General features: G+C 38.0%; 1 protein-coding gene across 1 annotated transcript in view; it reads right to left on the bottom strand.

Annotated features, from left to right (window-relative positions):
* Positions 1-373: 373 nt before the first annotated feature.
* The window catches only part of BCLAF3 (BCLAF1 and THRAP3 family member 3), a 32970-nt gene continuing 11095 nt past the window's right edge, over positions 374-22248 (bottom strand). Inside the window, exons 4-12 of the mRNA XM_074534636.1 lie at positions 21312-21977; positions 18892-19070; positions 18049-18163; positions 17793-17856; positions 16824-16942; positions 15026-15140; positions 11072-11167; positions 6612-6767; positions 374-4935 (exon numbers count right to left, since the gene is read on the bottom strand). Of these exons, the coding sequence (XP_074390737.1) occupies positions 4906-4935; positions 6612-6767; positions 11072-11167; positions 15026-15140; positions 16824-16942; positions 17793-17856; positions 18049-18163; positions 18892-19070; positions 21312-21977 (1540 nt within the window). The 3' untranslated portion in view covers positions 374-4905. The remainder of the gene's footprint in view (positions 4936-6611; positions 6768-11071; positions 11168-15025; positions 15141-16823; positions 16943-17792; positions 17857-18048; positions 18164-18891; positions 19071-21311; positions 21978-22248) is intronic.

Below are 22248 nucleotides of genomic sequence, written 5' to 3'. Positions count from 1 at the left end.
TTTACATTTATTTTATATAAACTATGTTAAACATACATATAAACATACCTACATCTTACTATATATACTTATGAACGAGGCTTTTAGATATGGAGTAACATTGTCAAAAGCACCGTCGTGGACTCAAAGACTACAGACTTAAAATGCATTTGCATTTAACTCCAGCTTCAGTAGTTTAAAAATGTCATTTCTTATCCACACTTACAAATAATTAAAGGCTTCTCTAACAGTGTGTTTTCATGTGCACATACACGTACACATACACACATTAGACAGTCCTTGAGAAACTACAGTATAAATAACATCAACAATCTATTCCTTAGAAGTGGACATTAGTTCCCCTCATTCAACTGGGAGTAGAAAATTCCTGCTATTCTTAAAACAAAACAATGAGGCTTTTTTTATTCCTTGAAGAACATACTCGAACAACAACTCTTTCCACTGCCTCCTCCCTCAATACTAAAGACGTGAGAAGCCAGTCACAAAATGAAAGCCATCTACTACATTATTTACAGAAAATGAAATATTAAAAAGACAACATGAGATTCAGACTACTTAGACAAAATTCAGAGCAATGAACAGTGAACAGAAGAAAACTGCATTAAAAGTGGCAGGCTATTAAACCATGTGTCTAAATACCTACTCAAAATCCCTCCAACAAAAACCACCAGGCATGGAAGGAAGGGGCAGGTGTTATGACAAGAGTTTTCTCTGATCTTGACACTGAAAAATAATGTTCACAAAGCTCAAAACAGAACACACTTAAATGTTCATGGCTATCCTTAAGGTCTGTTAGGGAATCAAGTGTCACAAGGAAGCTTTCAACAATCTTGAAATGGCTTTTATTCTTTCCTTCCTTCGTAAGGAGGCTGAAGAACTTCTTATCTTCAAATTCTGCAGCAATGGAATGAAGTCTGTCAAGGGTCAGAGTTTCGTGCAGAAACATCTTTTTTTTCAGATTCATTAGAATGCAAGCTTGAAGTCTGTCTTTTAGAGAGCTCTCCCACAAAGAACCTTGCAGATGGCTGTTCAGATGCTTAAAGAAAGGCAAGAGGTGGATTTCAACACAGTATGGGAAAAGCCTCCCTTTAGGAAAGCAAGGAAATTAAAGAAATCCCTCTATTTACAGTCTTCTAAGGTGAATACTGAGAAATCAGTCTCTCTTTGTTATGATCTTTTATCACCTTCTTCAAGCAACTCTCATTATCCATTTCACAGACAAGGCAGAAAATGACTTTCTGATGCACAACAATCAAGTTTTGAGAACTCTGCCTCTAATGCCACAAAAGTGTAATCCTGGGGTTTGGTTCTGTTGGTAAAGAAACGAAGCTCATTTAAATAAAACTCAGCATTTCAGCCTGGGGCCCTGGGGAAGATGGGAGCAGGTAAACATTCCACAGCAGGTGATGGATCAGCTGGACTTACTCCTACCCTCTGCTATTAGTTACCTGAGTTGAGACAGCTATGTTCAGGTCTCAAGACCATCTAGACCATCTACATCCATCGGGTAAAACGATTTCAAACATGCAATTATGAGTTAAGGCAGGCTCATAGAAACCTCGCAATATGTTGCTTCTTACTGGCCCAGAATTTTGTGAACCTTGTGAACTCAACAATTAAAAATTTAAAATAAGTATTCTAATCAATTTATGCGGAAATTAAATGGATCAGCAATATAAATGCTAATATCATAGCAACTTAGTATTTCAGACACTTAAAAGGAAGACTCTAGTCATATTAAACCCATTACATTTTGGATAGCAATTAAAAATAAAATGTCACATGTGAACAACTGAAAATGATAGCATTTAACAGCCATTTCAAGCTAAACAAAACAAAGGCAATTCACATTTGTATTTTCAAAGTGTAAAACAGAAAGAAAGCTCTTAAGACAATCACATTTTTAACTTGCCCTTCCATTGCAGTGACAGACTTTACTAATGAAAGAGTCACTGTTTTCCTACAGAGGCTTACACACCTATATAAAGTAAACAGTTGTTTTAACAAGAGCTGTTATCAGTCCATGCTCTCACTAGAAAGATTGCAACGAACTTAAGTCTCTGTACATGTGTTTTCTACAATGCAGTCACAATATTGAAAGGCACCAGGTTATTCAAGTAAATTGACCTTTCTTCTACTTAACCCTTTTCCTTGTGCCTTCACAACCCAAACAGTAACTTCGATACATTGCCCTCAATCAAACACTGTATTCCAGTACAACAGAATTTTCTGTGCTAAAACAATAAACAAGCTGAATTGGGTACGAGTATATACACACAAGTCTCTGTAATTCACAAAGGTATATCTACATAGCAATGTCTCACATCATATCATAGACTAGATGCTTCTAGCACCTAAGCCAAGAATTTTTATAGAGGTCATTATTTCTGTCTGCATTTTTTAGAATATAAGAGGTTTTATCATGACAGAATCCAAAACTATTTAAGTGAAATTATCAGTAAAAATGTGATTTGAGCAAATGGGATCATACAAAAGATAAACCAACTGAAACAGTGACTACATTTTATGACATTCATCTTAGGACTATGGGTTGGGGGGGGACCAAAGTCAGCAAACAAGTCAAAAAGCCCACAAACTTCTTTGCAATATGTTGCTCCCAGTTGCAGAAATAAACACAAAGCTAAACTGTAAAGTACAAAACAAATTAACCATGCATAGATAAAATCAATCACAAAATCACAAGTCAGTCACATGTTGAAACCTGGTTAAAGCAGCATTAACTGACTGAAGTCTGACTACTCCAGCATTACTTCCAAACAGTGTTAGTAAAACTACCATGTCAGAAGTTTCTTCATGTATCCACTTTTCCCAACAAAGAGTTCTCTTCCAGAATTTAATAAGAACACTGCAGGAAGCTTACAGACACAGTAGTATCCTGTTGAATAAGACAACACAGCCTCAGTAGTTTGTCCTGTATCATAAATGGTTTCATTTCTCACATCTTTTACAGTGCACATTCGGAGCAGTGTGAAGGACTTGCTGGCTTCAGGGTAAACCTGCCCCTCTCAGCAGGGCAGGTGCTGCACTCCCCTGCCAGCAGCCTGATCACAACTGCAGCTACTCCACATTTGCTTTGGGTTGACTCATTTAACCTGTTGTTTCAGTTCCTTATTTTTATCTCCCAGTAAATCTACACAGGATGACTCTGCCAGATTAATCACTGACAGCATGAAGTAAAAAACCACTTTCTTATCTGCAGAAGGTTGCCTGCCTCTATTTGGCCAGGGAGTTCCTTTCCTTCCAATTCCCATTTTGTATCTGCATTTTAAAGTTACTGAAAAAACTAGTTAAATTATTAATGATTATTATTTAAACTGAAAACCTGTGTTTTAGAAACAAACCATCTGTTATCATTGAATGACCGTGACATCAATGAATGTTGCACTCTTCCTGCCTTATTCCATATGAACATTAAGCAGAACACCCATGAAACTGAAGAGCTCAAGTCACAATAATTTTAGCTGTTCTGAACCATAATTACATTTTCAAACAGTCTCTCTACTGAAGGCATTGTGGGGAAAAAAACCACTACAAAAAAGCATGCAGAAATCACATCCTGGCTTTCCACCCAGAAAACCAAATTTCCTTTCCTGTGAACATACCTCTAACCCAGAATTGGAATCCTGGTCTACCAGCCACAACAGAGACCAGCCTGCATTCTAGATGGAAATACATCTGCCTGCATGTATTGAAGATATTGTGAATTAACTTTTTTCTTGAAAAAGAACATCTCTTAAGACTACGTGCTCTGCATCTTTAATTTACTGTCAATAAGAAGTCTGAACGGATCTGCAATACATACACACAACCCTACCATAGATAATGAATTAAGGCAAGGGCTATAAACAGGAAATAAACACAATACTGTTTATAGCTGCTTATGAAACAGGTCTGGCTATTTGAGTTTTGCACACAGCTTAACAATACTGCAGTATGGTAAACTTCAGAGAATCATTCAGAACAAAATCACCAGCTGTCTGCATTTAAAACAGTTTCAATCATGAACAATTGCTTTGTTAGAAGACACGCTTTCAAAAACTTACATTTTTTGTTTTTCTTGTAATTTAATACTTCAGGTGCCAATTTTAGAATTCACAAAATCATCAAATAATTTATGATGAAAAATAGAGAACATGTGGCTTGGTCAAGAATCTCATACACTGAAATATGAGACAGAATAATTTTGAATACAGACCAACCAATCTTCTAACAAACCCAAGCATGCTTTCAGTGCAGTTATAAGCTACTGCTACAGTACTTTACATAACTGCCTGTTTATTTGCCTGTTTATTTCCTAAAGTTTGTCCCAACATTCTAACAATTTACAAATGTATATACACATCAGAAATCCAAGTGTATTATTAATCCAAAGTAATACAAAATACTGTTTTATGGAAATGACTGAACAGAGGTGTAAAATCTATTGCACAACCTAAAAGGTCATCAATTGGAAAATCCTGAGCTAATGTGCTATTACCAAACAATTCAGGCACTTTTTTTTTTCTTTTTTATTATTACATTAGCAATAAACTTTTAACATAGAAACCTCTAGGTATAACAACTCAAGTTCCATCTGTAACATCATGCTTGGAGAAAAAGTACTCAATAAATAAGACTCCCTTCAATGACTTCCTTACTTGAGACTCGTATGCACACAGAACTAAAGGTACATAATATGATGTTTTAATTGAATACTGTACTTTAAAAGCAATTATTAAAACTGTAAAAAAGTTCTGCAGCATTCAAAATAAAGTTATTTTTTAATCAAGAAAGTTACAGCATTAGTTCCTTTATCCTTTTTTAAGTCTTGAGAAAGTTGTCAAAAACTGAACAGATGATCCCTTTGCTGTGTTATCTGTTTCAACTTCAGGATCTCAGCTCAGTTCAGGTTTCTGTTGCAATATTTAGATTTCCCTACACAGAGAAAAAAAAGAAAATCATTACTGTCAGTCGTAATAGCAGAAAAACCCTCCCAACCTTCCTAAATACTGTATGTAAAATGCAAGGTTCCTTCAATTATGGACTCAAACAGCACAACTATAAAGAGCTTACCTTAAAAAATACATATGCATCATTATTACTTCAAATGAAATAAAGTGAAATAAAGATGTTCAGACCTGTTTAACAGATCTTAACAAGTTTTATCATTACAATAGGCAAAATGCTACAATTTCAGGAACAGTTTTAGTTTTTAGGAATTAGCCAACCAGCAAACAGTATGCTGTTAAGAAAATGGTTGTCATACCTATTCTTCAGGGTTTATTTTACTTTAATTCAGACACACTCAAATTCACCAGGTGTAAAAAATCCCATAAAATTCAGAAGTCCCTGATGAATCTCTGATTCAGTATCTAGCAGCCAGCATGTTTTAAGTATGCTCTATAAAAAAAGGTTCCAGACAAGAATCTTAACAGCCAATTACAGAAGAACACTGGAAATAGCTCACAAGAAATTGTAACATTGCTATATCCATTTTACAATCGGGGGGGGGGAAGGAATATCTTTCTCCTATTTTCCACTAGTTCCAATTCAATTTACCTTCAAAGATAATACTTCTCAGAGCCCACGCAAATAGAAGATATATTTGCCCAGATACTTCAGTAACAAGTGATCTCTTTAGCTTGTTTCAAGCGCTTGGTTTTCTCTCTGATGGTTGGGTGTTTTTTGTTTGTTTGGTTTGTTTTTTACAAGTGTGTTGGGGGCTTTTTCTTCTGCCCACTGGGCTGTAAACTTGAGGAATTTTGCAAACAGCCGTAAGAACCTGTGCATTAAGGTGCTTCTGTGCTCCAAGAGCTAAACTCTAATCCAACTACAAATGCTTATTTATTGAAGTGTGTTTACTTGTAGCTGGATGGACACAGAGTTACAAAACAAAAACTCACATGGAGCTGCAAGGGGCTGTGTAGCTCATATAATCCAATTCCCCCATGTCACAAGTAACTTCATACTACTTTGATCAATTCCAATAAAGGATTTAGTATGTTTTAACTACTGATCCTCACAAAAGCTGCAACATTTTATATGGCTCAAAAGTTCTTCTGCAGTTCAAGATTATTGTTGGCCCATACACTCTGCAAATCAAAGCTTAAGCTTATCAAACTATTTTACACAAGACATTATATTGTGCAGGAAATTTTGTTCAGAGCAGCACCCCAGTGAATACTTAAAAGCACATAATTACGGAAACATAACAAAAAAAGGAGAAGCACAAATGTATTAAAAAATTAATATCCTTCTCTTAGATTAAACAGGATAGAATATTTTGCTTCACAAAGGCACAATTTCTGGTCCTGTCAGTAGGAAGAGAAATCAGCTGAGCTTGAGGAAAAAATACTGAAACAGAAAGAACCACAGAATCTCAGAGGGCATCTCTGATTTGCAGTTACACAAAGCAAGTTTCAGCAAGTTTCCATAGAATAAACAGAGAGGAAACAAGACTGCACAGTCAAGTTTGCCAGTGAAGTACAAAGAGCCAATATCCCAGGAAACCCCATCCAAGTCATCCCATGGAGATTTAAAAATCAAAACAGATCTTATGAATATGCATATTTTACAAATGGCTTAGTGAAAAATAAATTAATCCAACTTACCTTTTCTTTCCGCAAAAATCCATCTCTGAATTTATTAGTGGCAAATCCCCTTACACCAACAGAACGTAACCGCTGGTACTTAGCCTGAATATATAAACCCTTCTGCACTAAGCCTGATTTATAATGGGATTGCAAACGGCCATCTGCAAAGTTGCTCTGTAAGGGTGGGGGAAAGGAAGAAAAAAGTGTGCAAAATGAGGGCACCAAAACTCAAACAGTTCATATTTACAGCTATACACATGTAAAACCTCCAGTACTCAATGACAGAAGCATGCATTGCAAGTGCACACCCTCTTCCTTTACATCCATGTATTATTTCTCAGACCACAGGACTCAAAGAACTGGTGTATTGCACTTGCTGTTTAAAACATAGGAAATTATCTTCCTTGTAGGAAAAAAACAAATGCATTGTACAACATTTCTACTTTTTTTTCAACCATTAATGAGGCGCAGTCCATCAACAAAAAACTTTCAGACAACACCTCACTGCCACTACCCAATTCAGTGATGCCAAGCGTGCATTGAGTCTGAAGTGTCACACCATCACAAGTCAGTACACATGTTTTTCCTAGAGCTTTAATGTCTGACAGTCTGAGCACACAGGCATTTTCTATGCCTTTGATACCTCATGCTGGAGAACTGCAAACTAACCTAGTGTAGGACTAGGAGCAGAGGCCACAGAGGTATCAGAAGACTTAAAGGTGAAAGGTATTATAAAAACACAGAAAGGATATAGCAAGATCAACACTGATCACAGTGGCTAAAGTTTGAAAAAGATTTTCATTCCTAGGCACTCAGATCTCCAATAAATAAGCAGTAAATGTCTTTAGAGTAATAAAAATGTTATTTATCATAATTTTCCATAGTTTTACAACACTGCCATTTTAAGTTTTCCAACAGCCACTCCAAATTCAAACAATGGGTTTTCATCCAAAACCAGAGAAAGCCTTCAGGCCATATAAATTCTTCTAATCTTTTACCTTTGAAGGGCAGGAGAAAACAAAATATGTCACAGAAATGGCCCTTCTTGAGCATGACAAAATTCCTTTGGTGAAATGTCTCATTTTGACAAAGCAAGGATCACTTCAAGAAAAATCACATGCTCTGAGACTGCAATAACTTTAGTACCACTTTTTCCACTGTGTTTTCCACTGTGTGGCTGGTGAACAATAAAGAAAGAACTGTACAGAACAGAGGTTTCTTTATGCAAATGCAGAGGTTCTGTTATTTCACAAATCATTTCACCCAGCTACTTTGCAGGAGACAAGTGAGAATCTGGCCCCATCATTCATTCCCCCAGAGTTACTCTGATGGAGAACACTTGCAAATGCCCGTTCAATGCCCATCACTTTGCTGGAGAGGATCAGAGTGCAGGCACAAAGAACTTCCTTGCACTAGGCTGTATTACATAGGTATGTGCCTATCACAGGGAACACTGAAGGGCACTTTTAATGCTGGAATAATGCCCTGAACACAGCACTACAAGTTCCCATTCCCCCATTCCTGCTATGGTTCCCTTGACTTCAGTGACTAGAAAGGAGGCCTTGGTGGTCTGCCACTGCAATTGTATGACAATAAACAAAGGGCTAGAACAAGCAAGGGATGGGGAAAAGGTGAAAGGTATTAAAATTGCCTTATAAACAGCTCAGACATTTCAACTTAAGCATTTATGTGTTCTGTAAATGGGAAGGACACAGCAGTAATATTAATGTAGAGGAGCATCAGTTACAGACAAAGCTAACAGATTATATATACATTTGGCAAATAGGCACCTCAGTCACACAGCTTATAGCAAAACAAGATAAGCTAAAGTTTGTGGAAAACATCAAAACTTTTGGTCTAGAAATAAGAAAAGAGTCTGCTGAAGTGACAATCCAGGTTTACATTAGGACTGTTATAAATAATGCTAATGACAATCCCTAGGAGCCTGAAGCTCTAAAAGAAGGGTATATGAGTAAACATATATGGCTGCACTGTGTGGCAGGGATGGAGTTAATTTTCTTCACAGCAGCATGCATGGTGCTGAGTTTTGGATTTGTGACTAAAACTGCACTGGTAACACACCATTGCTTTGGCTATTGCCCAGCAGTACCTGCACAGCAGCAACATTTTCTCCTCTTTCCTTACTCTGCTGCTCAGCAAGGACACCAGGGTGGGCAAGAAGCAGGGAGGGGACACAGCCAGGACAGGTGGCCCAAGCTGAGCACGGGGATGTCATACACCATATGATCTCCTATGGAACAGAAACTGGGGGAAGGGGGTTTTGGAGGAAGCAGCCATTGCTTGGAGACCAGCTGGGCATCAGTCACCTTGTGACAGATGGTGAGTGACGGCCTTTGCATCACTTTTTTCTTCGCTGCTTAAAACTGTCTTCATCTCAACTCATGAGTTCTCTCACTTTTGCTCTCCACATTTTCCATCCCATCCTGCTGGGAGAGGAAGGGAGCTGAGGGGAAGGTGGCAGCAGCTGTGTGGTGCTGTGCTGCTGGCAGGTGTGAACCCACCACAGCCAGTAATACACTGAACTTTTTTTTAAGCAGTGAATGCAGTTTAGTTTTAAAGATCACTTTGCACTTACTTGCTTAAAGGCTGACTTAATGATTCATGATAAAGGGTCATTACAAAAAAAACCTTTTAAATTTTGTAAGACTTCTCCAGCTCCTTTATTAAGTATTTTTGAACAGCAGCTTTTTCTTTTCCCAAAAACATAGTGCAGACCATATGTTTTTTTTTAATACTGAGTAGTCATCACTTTTTGCTTATTAAATTTAAATGCCCCTATCTTACATATCAAGAAAAAATTGTGTGGAGCTTGATTTTTTTGGGAGGTGGGGAGAGGGGAAGGCAAAGAATGGAATTCTATATGGGTTTTTTGGTGAGGTTTTTGTTTCTCTGTATGTTGCTGTTCTTTTAAATAATTAGCCAAGAAAGTCCTAAGTGTAGAAGATGGTCAAGTCACCTCTATTTCATCAACAGCACAGCAAGAAAACTGTTGTGCAAAAGGAATTTAAATGTAAAAAATTAAAGAAATGAAGTCAAATCAACACCACTGTTTCCATGGCAATGATGAAAGTGCTATACACATAAGCAAACTGCAATACAAGTGCATATGCCATTTTCCCTATAAATATTAAAGCATCATGGGACAGATCACTGGGTACTGCAATATTCATCTCTACGTGAGGTGACAACTTAAATGGACACTTTCCTGCTTGTACAACCAGCAGAGCTGCAGAATGATGTAAATGAAAGGAGCATCAACCACCAACACTGCCTCAGGGATCCAGCAGCCAGTGCAAGATTCCTCCATCACCTGGAGGTTGACAATACAGTGGGGACACAGAATAACAGGCTACCATCTTCTTAGGTGTTGAAATAGTTGTGTCAGGCTTTGAACACTTTGAACTTTTTAACTTGGACAAAAACTTTCTCCAGTAGAATCAAGACAGCAGTTTATGTTGGTGTTAGCTCAGCTATCTGACTAAGGCTGGCTGGCAAAGCACACCTACATTGGAGAAAGTCTTTTCATACAACAGCTTTTATGTTTGGGGTGGGACGAAAGAAGGGGAAAATAACCCCACATCTATACTTCTCCACCTTTCAGTTTCATCCAAAAATAACAGCTAATTACCCTTTTAAATTCTACTTCACTATCTACAAAACAGAAAAGGTGACTATCTAGTCTGTGTGTTACTTTACTCTTAAGAAGGCATGTTAAAAATGTAGGGGCAATTTCAAGGTAAAAAATTAGTGTAAAGTTGTTTTAGATTTGACTTATACTTGTCTCACATCAACAATTCTAACTGGACTCATACAGAGCATGCCACTGTCAGTAGAAAAGGAAATGTTTTGGTTTTCTGCTGAACCCAGGATACATTTTACAATTAAAAGGCATTAGTTGGTCACTGCTCTACCTGAGAAAGAAGCACAGTTGTCAATCCCTTTACCCTCTTGAGGCTCCAAGAATAAAACCTCACTTCTTTCAATTATTTTAATGCGTACCTAGCAGTATGCAGGGTATTCACATGACATTATTTCCCCAGAAATCCCGACATGAATGTGTTAATGAAATAACAGTAATACAGTTTGGAAAGTAACACAACTCATAATGGAAAAAGTTCAGGCTTCTGTCACGTGAAGGAAAAAAGCTCAGCAGCTTGCATTTTGGATAGATGAGTTTTCTAGTCATTGAGCAATTCCTGCATTTCTTATTCCTGACTCTGCATTAACCTATTTATTTCAACTGCCAGCATACAACACTGGACAGCCCTGCTCAATCCACTGCCAGCCCTCTCACCTACTAAAAGCTAAGCCTCCCATTATTCCAACAGAAACAATTAGGCTTTGATGACACTATTTTTCATGGCACTTAATACCTTCAAAAGTCTCTCCTGTTACGAAACTCAACAGGTTCAATCACCATTTTATAAAACAAACACTTTATAAAAGCAGATCTGTACCTTAAAGTGCCTTCTGATGGGTCCTGCATTTTCAAGGTGTCCTCTAATACGTCTGTGGGAGTAAGTGTCACTCGATTTTGAAACATAGTAAGAATTCTAGTAGGAAAAAAGTGATAACTACATGTTATTATTCAAGAAAAAAACATAAATTGTTCAGGTTACACTAGCAAATATTGCAACACATTCAGTCTTCTACTGTTTTGTTGCGGTGTGTTTTAAACTTTCAGGTCCCTTCCCCAGGTGTACCAATACCCTCTTCCCCTTCCCCCCTCGCCCCCTTGCTGAGTGAGTCCTGTCAATCAGGCTTAACATTCCAACAAGGTGTCGTGTGGTTGGTCAAGTTCAAAGGATGCCCCTCAGGCCTGGGGGTCATTGGCCTGTCTAGCTGTCATTCTCCCCTGAGACCCTGCCCCTCCCACCTGGTTGGTGGCTCACCTGTACCCCCCCTCCCCCTGCCCCAGGAGCTTAAAAGGTGAAGCACGCCATGCGGCTGCAATTCTGTTGGAGCTGTTCCTAAGATTCAGACCTCTGTAACCATGGAATAAACCTCTGGATATTAAACCCTCCAGCAGAATCCTCTCCTTTTTCTCTTCACCATTGCCTGAAGCTTTCCTCCTGAGGTAAACAGAGTTCCTAACAAGCCTGGACTTGTTTAGTGCCCAGCTGCAGCCACCAGCAAGCTAAAGGTGTCTCTGGGGTGATACACCACAGATGCCGCCTTCGACCCAGCAGCGAGGGTCAGACTGGCCCAGGCACAATCTAACTGGTAATATTGGGATTCATACTGCAATACTGTTTGACACAATGACACTCTTTGAAGGAACAGGAGTAACAGGAGCATTGAGCTGAAGGGCCAGCAGAGTCCTGAGCAGAAGCTAAAGATGATACAGACCATCCTCCTGGAATGCCTTCCTCTGGGAGAGATCTAAGCAGCTGACAACACAATTAAGGTTCTCCATCCCTCCCTCCCTCCCACAACAAATGCATGTATCAAGTAGAGCAGTCATGGCTTGCATCACGAACAAGGGTGACAGGATTGGCTCTCTGGAGCTCCTGGTTAGCACAGGGCCATCACCCCTATGTTTGTTTGCTGTGGAGGGGTGTCTGTGCTACACACAATGTGTAGCACATGGAGGTCCTTAGAAAATGCTGCTTTTAACTCCTTAGTTCAAGGGAGCATTTGAGAATGGCTTGCCTGCCACACAAGCACAATTTCAAAAGCAAGTTACACAGACAGCTAGTATTGAAATTGTTGTGTCAACACACTGAACAGCTGTAATCACACAGCTGTGGTTGCCTAAAACAGAGCACTCCCTCAGCCACTGACCTACCTGCACACTTTGGCTCTTTTCCAACTTTCACTATGACAGCTACTTCTAGAGGATGTCATTCCCATCCATCATTGCATATGATCACCAATATTTACAGAGGCATTGGCATATACTGGCATATATTGAAGTCCTCTATGCAGACAGAACAAACATGCTAATGAACTCCAAGCAATTAAAGAAATTTGTCTATGGTCCATTCTTGAATAATCACAGAAGCATTCCAATGCTGTTGAACTCTCTTAATAGAGGAAATTTCATCAGCTTGAAAAAAAATTTAAAAAGAACCTAAAAAGAGAACGCCCCTGAAATATTTCAAAAATGCTAATATTTAATAATAAATCCAAATGTATACTTTGCTGTTCTCAGAATTTCTGTCCTCTAACAATTATGAAACCTTTCTGGTAAAACTGCTAATGAAGGAGTTATTGGAGAGAGAGGGTGGCTATAAATACAATGGAATGATGTTAGAATCCAAGATAACTTTTTAAGTTAGCTTTCTTTTTTCTTTTTTAGACTATGTTATTGCCTACAAGTCAACTATTCAGCTTCTTACAATGCCTTGACAAGAAAGGATTCAGAGAACAAAAAGAGAAGAAGAAAGATTTTATGAAGTGAGATCAAAATGGTTTTTGCAAGAAAAAGATAGGAACTTCCCAGTTCCTTCTTCTTCTAAGTAAATAAAGACACTCCACAAAATCAAATTAACTTTCTACATACAACACAATTAAATCAGGAAGCTCCTAGCTGAAGTACACTCTTCCTTTAAGCTGGGAATCCAGCAAGATGAAAAAAAAATTAGAAAAACTTCCCATTATAGTTCAAAATAAACCTCTAGGAATTAAAATAAAGCTTGCCTTAATTAACTCTGGACACAGCCCTCCCCATCCCCACCTTCCTTAAGACTAAAATACATTCACAGAAATACGAACATTAGAACTACTTGATGCAAAGGTATAGCAAACCACTTTTTAGGAAGCTCTTAAACCAGAGCCTTAAAAAAAAAAAGAAAAAAAGGAGGAGGAATACACATGATAAACATGTACACATGCATACTTCTGATTTTCTACTTCATTCTTTAGCTAGCCTCCTTTTGTCAGGAGGGGACAAGGCTAAATGGACAAATCTTACAATCAAGCTTACATACACAATTATACCTTTCAGGCCTAAGTTTTTCTCAAGTTTAAGCTCAACCCTCAATTACTGAATATTAACATCACAAACACTATATTTTGATTACTTAACTAAAGTTTTTTATTTTTCTACTTGTCTGCAAACCAGCTTCTGAAAGGCTGACCATTAAGGGCCATTTTGTCTTCAGGATGTCTTGCATTTTTAATACCTAAGCTTTCACACCTACTGTTGTTCCAAAGGAATTACTCCTTACTGCAGTGCAGGACTTCCTAAAAGCTGCAGGTTTGCAGTTCACTATTAAATATGAAAATGCAATCTTCCTGAATCTTCACCACATTTAGAAATAACTCAAGTGTCTTTTTCAAACCAACCTCCTTTTTATTTGTAATTACAGTATTACTGTGGTGAGTTAACCTTGGCTGGATACCAGGTACCCACTGAGCAGCTCCATCATTCCCCTCCTCAGCAGGGCTGGGAGGGAGAAAATAAAATTTTAAAAACCACATGGGTCAAGAAAAGAGAACTAAGTTTCATGGACTCCTGGAACCCTATCCATAGGGTATTAGTTACAGTGTATAAAGAATGTCAATTTTTGTTAGTCTCCTCCTTATTTTGCATCCATCAAAAAAAAAAAAAAAAGGTTTAGAATTATAATGCACACATTAAAAAAGCTTTTCTGGTCTCATCAGTTCCCCAGGTTAACCATTAGAAACACCTGGAATTGATTACAATTCTTTAGAAAGAACTTTCCACAAGAGACAAATTTTATTTGTATTGGATCTAATGTTATTGTCTTGTCCACTTCAGTATTGAAGTAAACTGCAGAATGATAGCCTAAAGTATAATTGTCCAAAACTAGGTTTCATAAATGCAATATTCAAGAGATGTGACAATGCATTGTTTAACATTTCATCCCCAGGAACATTTTTCAGATAATTCTTGTTATTTCTATAATTTGCTCCTCATTTTTATTTAAAATAAGTGCTTTTCAGAACTTTTATCATAATGAAAAGAAACACTGTTTCAGTAACAATACCACCCACACAAGATTCAGGCCTTCCCTTTGTACCAGTGACAACTAGAATGCAGGAAAGTATTCTTTTTTCTGAAACTACTTAACATTAGCTCAGATTATCTGCACAATAACAAGGCCTACTATTTTATAATTTAGGTAATTACACCATTATGTGGAAGAAATGTGATATTAGACACAAACTTCTTTTATGAAAAAAAAAGGAGTGGTAAAAGTGGTTTTAGTTCAGATGTACTAATCTCTGCTTCAAAAATACCTGAGGAAGGGCTCTTGCACTAGAACTGTGAAATTATGAGTAGTTTCATTGTTGAGTACAGACAGAAAATAAAAAAGCCTCACTCAAAATTTAAAAGGGCAAGACATCACAGATTGTTAAATTTACATCAGCATAGACAATGAAGCAAAATATTCATTATACATCAACAATGCAGGAGCTACTATTTCTACATTTAGGCTTACCAGATGAGGTCTCCCAATAAATTTCCTGAAAGGTGGCTTAATAAACCTCATAGGCTTTTGGAAACCATCAACTTGAGATGTTTGTAACTTTGAAAGACTGCAGCTTTGCTGGTTCCTGATGTGTGAGAGAGAGAGTGAGAACAATTAATATCTAAAGCCACAGCATATCAACACCATGTATTTTAAACTAGCTTATTCTAGTATCTGTATCACAAATGCAAAATGACAGCTTATAAGTAAATTTTCCTAGGACAATCCAACAAACGCCTAGTCCCAGCTCAAACTGCACAGAATTCCACGGCCATGGGTATTCCCTTACCGACGGCAGAGAGCAGGGACGCTCCCGGCCCAGCCGTGCCGCGGTCACTGCTGCCCTCCGGCGGCGGCAGCGCTCCCCGCACACAGCTCCGCCCAGGCTGCACCGAACGCGCCCTCCCACATATTCCCCATCCCACAGCAGCGCTAGATAAACACCCACATCCTCCAGTTTCATCCTCAGCAAGCAGCTGATTCTGCCTATGAGCTTTTGGTTGCTTGTTTTTAATGGTTTTGTTGTCTCTATTTTTTTTTTACCAAGATTATTGCTAATACAGATGCGTCCACAAACGTCTAAATGAAGTATTTACCACAAAAAGTAACCACCAGAAGTCAGAATTTGTATTTCACAAAACACACAGGAACAGTATTCATAGCTCCAAAACAAGCTAAGGAAAAAAACAGCAGCACATTAGATAAGCTCAGAGGCACTGCCAGTATCTCCTGTGAGCTATGAAAGCCTCTCAGCCTCAGGAAAATTCTATACATCACTCATGCCATTACTGCCCTCAGCCTGGAATCCCTGACAACAAACTCCAGGACATCCATACTTGGCAGGGAAATTTACACTTCTCAGAAAAGATAAGCAGGAGAGTAACTGAGGAAGTGTGTTGCGGGACATGAAGCAAGTCCAGGGATTTTTTCCTCCACTTGTTAACCTTAACGTTTTTGATTCAAGAATCCCAAATTCAAGAAACTTCTTCTACAGCTTCTTAAGTCTGTTTTTCCAAATGTGTGTATTGCCATTAGTTGCTATTATAGACTGCACTTAAAATGAACAAAGAATAGCACTCGAAGAAAAATCTGCACAAGAAAGTATGACTGCTGTGTGGATACATTTTATTACACTCTGGAAATTCAATAATCAACATTTCTATTAACAGTCCCTCTCTCTAATCAACCAACCTCACAACATCAAAAGTGAAACAGGATGACTGAGGTTAGCAAACACCTTTGGGGCAAAAACATTTAACAAACCTGCTGGAGGAATCCATAGGACTAAAACGCTATTCCAAAAATCTAAGTTTTCAAATTCTCCAAGAATGAGAAAAATTCCAATTATTTGCTGATAGTCCACATTTTATTACCAAATCAGTAGGGCAACAAAACAATATATTCATCCTAGAACACTTTTACAGAACTGCAAAATACCACGAGAATGTTGTTACATGGCACATTGAGGAGTTTAAAATTTTTCAAGCTAACTTTGTCCTCTCTCCTCATTCAGTGCTACAGTTTGTGCTTGCTTTTCATTTTCACCCACTGCAGTTTAACCTCTTTCAAGGTAACACCTCATTACAGAGTAGTTTGCAATCTATTGGATTCAATAGTTCAATAGTCAGCTGGATTTCAGCCCCAGTCAAACTTATAAGGCCTAACTGGAAAAGAATCACCACAAATGTGAATGTAACTGTGCGAGGGCCCTAAAATGAACAAATAAGGGAACTATAGGCTTGGGCCAACAAGATTATTTGCTCATTACCTTGGAGTTACACCATCTACATGAAACACTCTCTCATCTTCATTCTTCAATCTCTCTTTTCTTCTCCTTTCTATATCATACCGTAGATCATTTGGATCTTCTAACACTCTTACAATGTTCTAGTTAAAAGGAAGGGTTGAAGCCAAGTTAGCTGCTAAGAACTCAACACCAACCTGCTTCTGTCCTTCAGGGGCAGCACCCTGTGCATAACCTGTTAACAGAGTTCAGCTATCTGCACAAAGGACAGGTTCACAGCAACCCAAGGATCCAAAGCCTAAAGCAATAAAAAGTGGTCCTAAGCAATTTATCCTTCCTTGCACCATCTGCCTTTTTACAAGTTTCCAAACAACAGTGCACACAGCACTGCAATTCTGCATGGAGTTGCCAAGGCAGAAATACTCATTTAAGTTTCAGTAAATCTTAAGAAGTTCTACTATCCTTAATCAAGGAGAATCTCCATGTACCTGTACCACAGAAAAGAAACGGTATCTATATCATAGCAAGCAGCGCTTTAAAGGGGAAGATAGAAAATCTTATGAGCCCAGATGAAAGCATGAGATAAGATAGCATTCTGAGGAATTATGTGGATTTTCAGTCATTGTAACATTAGGGTAGAAGAAACATTAAGGCTTTTTTTAACTCAGAGGAAAACCAAGAACCACACATCAGTCAGGGACTCAGTATTTACATTATTTAAAAGCAGACAGGAGTTCAAGCAGCAGGAATAATCACACTGCAGCTACTCAGGAGAACACATCTGCATTTACTGCTCAGTGAACACAGTACCACATACTGTGGTATCTGTACATATGTTCAGATGCGATTTTTTCAAAACACCCAGAACTACTGCTGGCCTTCACTGCATGTAGAAATTATATCCCAACAGCAAGGGGAAAACATTGCTTACATGTATAATGTATCTATAATAGCAACTTACTGCTTGCCAAAAAAGTTAAGCAATCAAGGTACCTGGTGGGACTCAGGTGGCACGGTTCGTTTGTTCTGAAGTTCTGCTAGAGACATGTCAATCCTCCTGGAACACAAAAATACTGCATAAAAATAAATGCCATCACTGTAAAAGCAAAAGCATTCTTGACCAGGCTACAGAATGTGTTAAAGATACAGGCAGGTAAAAATAATTAATAAAAACTTCACACTGTGTAAAGTCTACTGAAGATTAATTACCTTAATGCAAATAAATTAAGACCAAAAGTTCAACAACTACCTGTGAATTTCGGGATCCAGATGCGTTTTCACTTCTTTTGTATTTGCACTTGATTTATCCTGAATTTTTGAGAACCGTTCGTGCAGAGTTATGTCAGAAGATGCAAAATAATTTGCTGTGAAGAGATTAAATACAAGAATGTTATTTGTAGTATTTGAAATGCACAGTGGGAAAATCTATCTTTTAAAAGATTAGCACTTAAGGATACCATGACAACTCTATTGAAATGAAATTTCAAACTATTTCCACTTGCAGTTTAAAATTCACAAATGAAAGATTAGGCCAGCCCAACTTAGACACCCTTACTTGATAAGATTAAACTCAATTGTCAGCTCTACCATGGTAGTACTCAAACTACTTGAATCTATATATAAAGATATACAGATTCAACACTGAGCATGATGCAGCTGCCTAAACACTAATCTGAAAATTTAAAGGAACTATACAGAACTAGAGAGCTGCAGTTACAGCAAAGCTCCCTTATTCCTGTCATGTTTTCTAAACAAGCAGGTTACTCTCCCATACTAGCATCAAATCATTTTGATCTTTAATCTCCACAATAATGCCTCAGTTATGGCCTGAGACCTTCCTGCAGCCATCCTTCACCCAACTACTTTAAATCCTCAACCCACATTTTCCTTAAATACAAAAGGAAGACAAAATACAAACAAAGCCAATGGCAAACACCTGAGATTTACAGGGACCTCACATCTAAACCACCAGCTTTGGATTTAGTAATCTACATTTGTAATGTGTGTGTATATATATATATATATGTATATATATATATGTATATATATAGCTGTAACATAAACATACATATACTTCAAATACTACAGCCACCTTTAACTTGATGAATAATTGTGATTATTTCCTGAGTAAATTCTTTTGAAGGGTCGTTTTCAATGTTTTGTTTTACAGATGCCATGTGCTCAAACACTGGATGAAAATTTTCTTTTTTTCTGCCAACAGCAACCAGATCATGGGACATCTGTCTCTCTGTAGTGTGACTAGAAGCAGTCCTAGAATAAAAAAAAATGTAAGGTTTATTTTAAAGCAAATATCTAAATCTGAAAACTTGAAATAGACAACTAGAATAAAACAAATTAAGAAGTTCATTTTGTGAATAAATGGATTAAAAGCAAAAATCTCATTTTGTACCTTTTTTTAATTAAAAAACTAGTAAGGCCATAGGGAAGAAAATCTATCATAAAATATGAAGAGATAATTACGCTCTCAGGAATCTTTCTTTCTGTAAAGTATGCAATAGAAAATTTGTGACTTTTAAATTTAATTCAAGTAGATTATCAAATCTAGATAAAAATTAAGATCTTGACAGACATCTTTAGAATAATTCTGAAATGCAGTTATGCCTGTGTCTTGTTTAGAAGGAACTACCAGGCAATTTTCAAGAACAGTTCAGAGATAAGAAAAAAGTCTCAGATCTTTAGGAACTGAATCATCACTTGAGCCTAGGGAAACAGCAGTGAAACTGCTTCAGTAGCAGTGTGTGAAAGAACATGCTTGCCATCTTTTTGTAAATTTTTACTCATTCTAAGTAAGTTTACACACCAAATGGTTGCACTGCTGCTCAAAGATTATTTTGACAAGAAAGCCAACACCTCAACAACCATACTGTTCCTGCTGCAAGGAAAATGCCTGTCATTCTAAAATATAAATTAAAGACTCTAAGAGCTCAGATAAAAGATTTTGGGATGAGGACTTTTAATTGTTCATTCTGCAAAGTGATTATGTGCCTGGCCACACTGTATTAGAAGCATACAATACTAGAATTCCATACAAAAATTGTATTAGAAATAGCCTCTAGCAGATGCCAGAAATAATCTATTTTTCCCTAGCAAACTGGGAATAAATGCATGCAAGAAGGAATCCAAGCAACCTCACGTTTATCCACCTGCTCCCCAGGTTTATAAAGAAACTATTATTCTCAGCTGAGTCATTTTAAGTCAGGTGTTTCTTAAATACCTAAAGTAATATGAATATTCCAAGCCATCACCTTCTGTAAAATTAATGTTCTTATCTTGCAAAAATAAAATATTTAGCACTTTTGGCTGCAGAAGCAAACCATCCATACATTAAATTAGCTGTAATCAATGCAGAGGTTTCTTTGGTCTGCAAACAACTACCATGTCCATTGTGCATGACCTTCAAAAACAGCAGCAAGAGTCTCCTAGACAGAGGAATCATCCTATGGGCTTGCAACAAAACCCAACAATTGTCCTTACATTATCATTCAGGAAGTCAAATCCTCATCCCAGCCCAACTGTGGGCAACGGGCATTACTCCACTTCCCTTTCCTCAGTCTTTAGTATTAGCTCCTTATAGGTGGTAACTTGTCTTTGTAACTCTCCATTGTATTGTATATTTTTTAAATAGTGCAAAGAGAAGAAAATTAATATAGATATTTCATTTGGAACAAGAGGCAAAATCCCTTTAAAATGAAGGCTGATCATTTTGGAAAGAAAGGTCATCTCTTCCAAAAGCCATTACTACCAATATAAGATATTCTGAAGCCAGAAAACCCTGCAAGAACCTATCAAAACCAAGCTGCTTACTCTCTACTGTATATTTATCATCTAAAATTTTATACTACTGTCACTTTTTCTTCCATTGCAGCCACCACTGGGAATGCTAAACGCAAACACAAATATTACACAGAAGGCATTTGTAAGCAGACTCTACTGCTTTTCAGTTCTGATGCCTCAACAGGTAGTCACTTTGTTATAACAATAAATGGCAACCCAGTTTTGCAGTTTTACTGAACTTGAAATCTTGAACATCTGAATATGTGCTTGAGATTTCTGTATTTACAGGTTAGCTGATTTTTAGAAAAAAGAAGGGAAGACAGTTAAAAAAAATACTGTTGTATTTCAGATGAAAGCACAGGACTACATTTATCTGCATTTGGGTTTTGGTCTTTTGAGCGTTTTGCTTTTAAATAAAAATAACATGCTGACTTATCATAATCAACTTCCAACTACAGGTTTGTATCAGGCATATCTACTCTTTCCACTTCCTACATCTCCATAAAATGTTGGTTTTTGTTGGTTGGTTGTGTTTTTTTATTTTAATAGAGGTTTAATAATTAACTTGCCCAGACAGGAAAGTTACCATTTTAGAAGAAATAAAACCAAAATCGTACAATCATAGTTTGTCCTTGTCCTAAAGAAACCATGCTTCCCTCCAATATTCATAAACTGTAAAGAGACAGGAAGAAAGCAGAGGTGAAAGAAAACCAATACCTGTACTTGGTCACCATTTTCTTCATATCCACTTTGACTGTGAGATGTTCTCTCATACAGTTGGCCTCTGACACTTTCACATCTGAAATAGTATGACTTGCATCACGCTGGCTATTGGAGGAATCTACGTTTTTCCTCAATTCCCCATCTTTCCTCACTCTTTCATTCAGTTTGTTTTTACAAGACCTCAGCTCAACATCTGTTTTGGAAGAGTTAACACAAGCATTGCAACCCTTCTTTGAACTGCATTTAACAGGTTCCTCAACCTGCCGTTCTTCAGTCTGCCTGGCTCTGCCCCCAGGGCAGTACTCCAGCTCCTTGCTGTTCCGGGCACCCTTGGAAGAGCCGTACTTCTGCTCTTCCTGCTTCACGTACTTGGGAGCTCTGTCTGCCGCAAAAGGCTTCTCCCCGTCGGGCTGCCGGCGCCGCTTGTGGCTGTACTCGTAGGCTAGCTTTGGGACAGGCCCCCCCAGGTGCTCCCTCTCGGCCGAGCGCTGCGACTGCGCGCCCGGGTACCTCTGCTCCTCCTTTTCCTGGCAGGGTGCAAAAGAACGTTCTTGCTTCCACTTGGAATTTCTCGCTACATCTCCAGCGTCATACCTCTCCATTTCCTTAGCCCTTTTAGACGCGTGCCCATATTCTCTGTAATCGTGATCTTCAGGATACCTGTGTTGACATAAAGCAATTTACACTTGCACTAGAGAAGAAAGCGAGAACTTATATGTGCAGAATGTTGGACAGCAGAATGCGTGGCCAGTTAACCCATAATCCCTCGCGCCAAGGTACAGATGTGCAGGGGCTCTTAAGAGGGAAATATTATCCTTTCATACTCTAGCCAGCAATATGATTTACTTAAAAGACAAATACTTCACTACTACCAGTCGCCCATAATTAAACTACAAAGTGGCCAACGTGTTTCAAGGTGGATATCTTCAAC

Source organism: Zonotrichia albicollis, chromosome 2, assembly GCF_047830755.1.
Source record: "Zonotrichia albicollis isolate bZonAlb1 chromosome 2, bZonAlb1.hap1, whole genome shotgun sequence".
Taxonomy (NCBI): Eukaryota; Metazoa; Chordata; class Aves; order Passeriformes; family Passerellidae; genus Zonotrichia; species Zonotrichia albicollis.
Note: the sequence above shows the minus strand (reverse complement) of the source record. Positions and strands in the feature narration are given on the sequence as shown.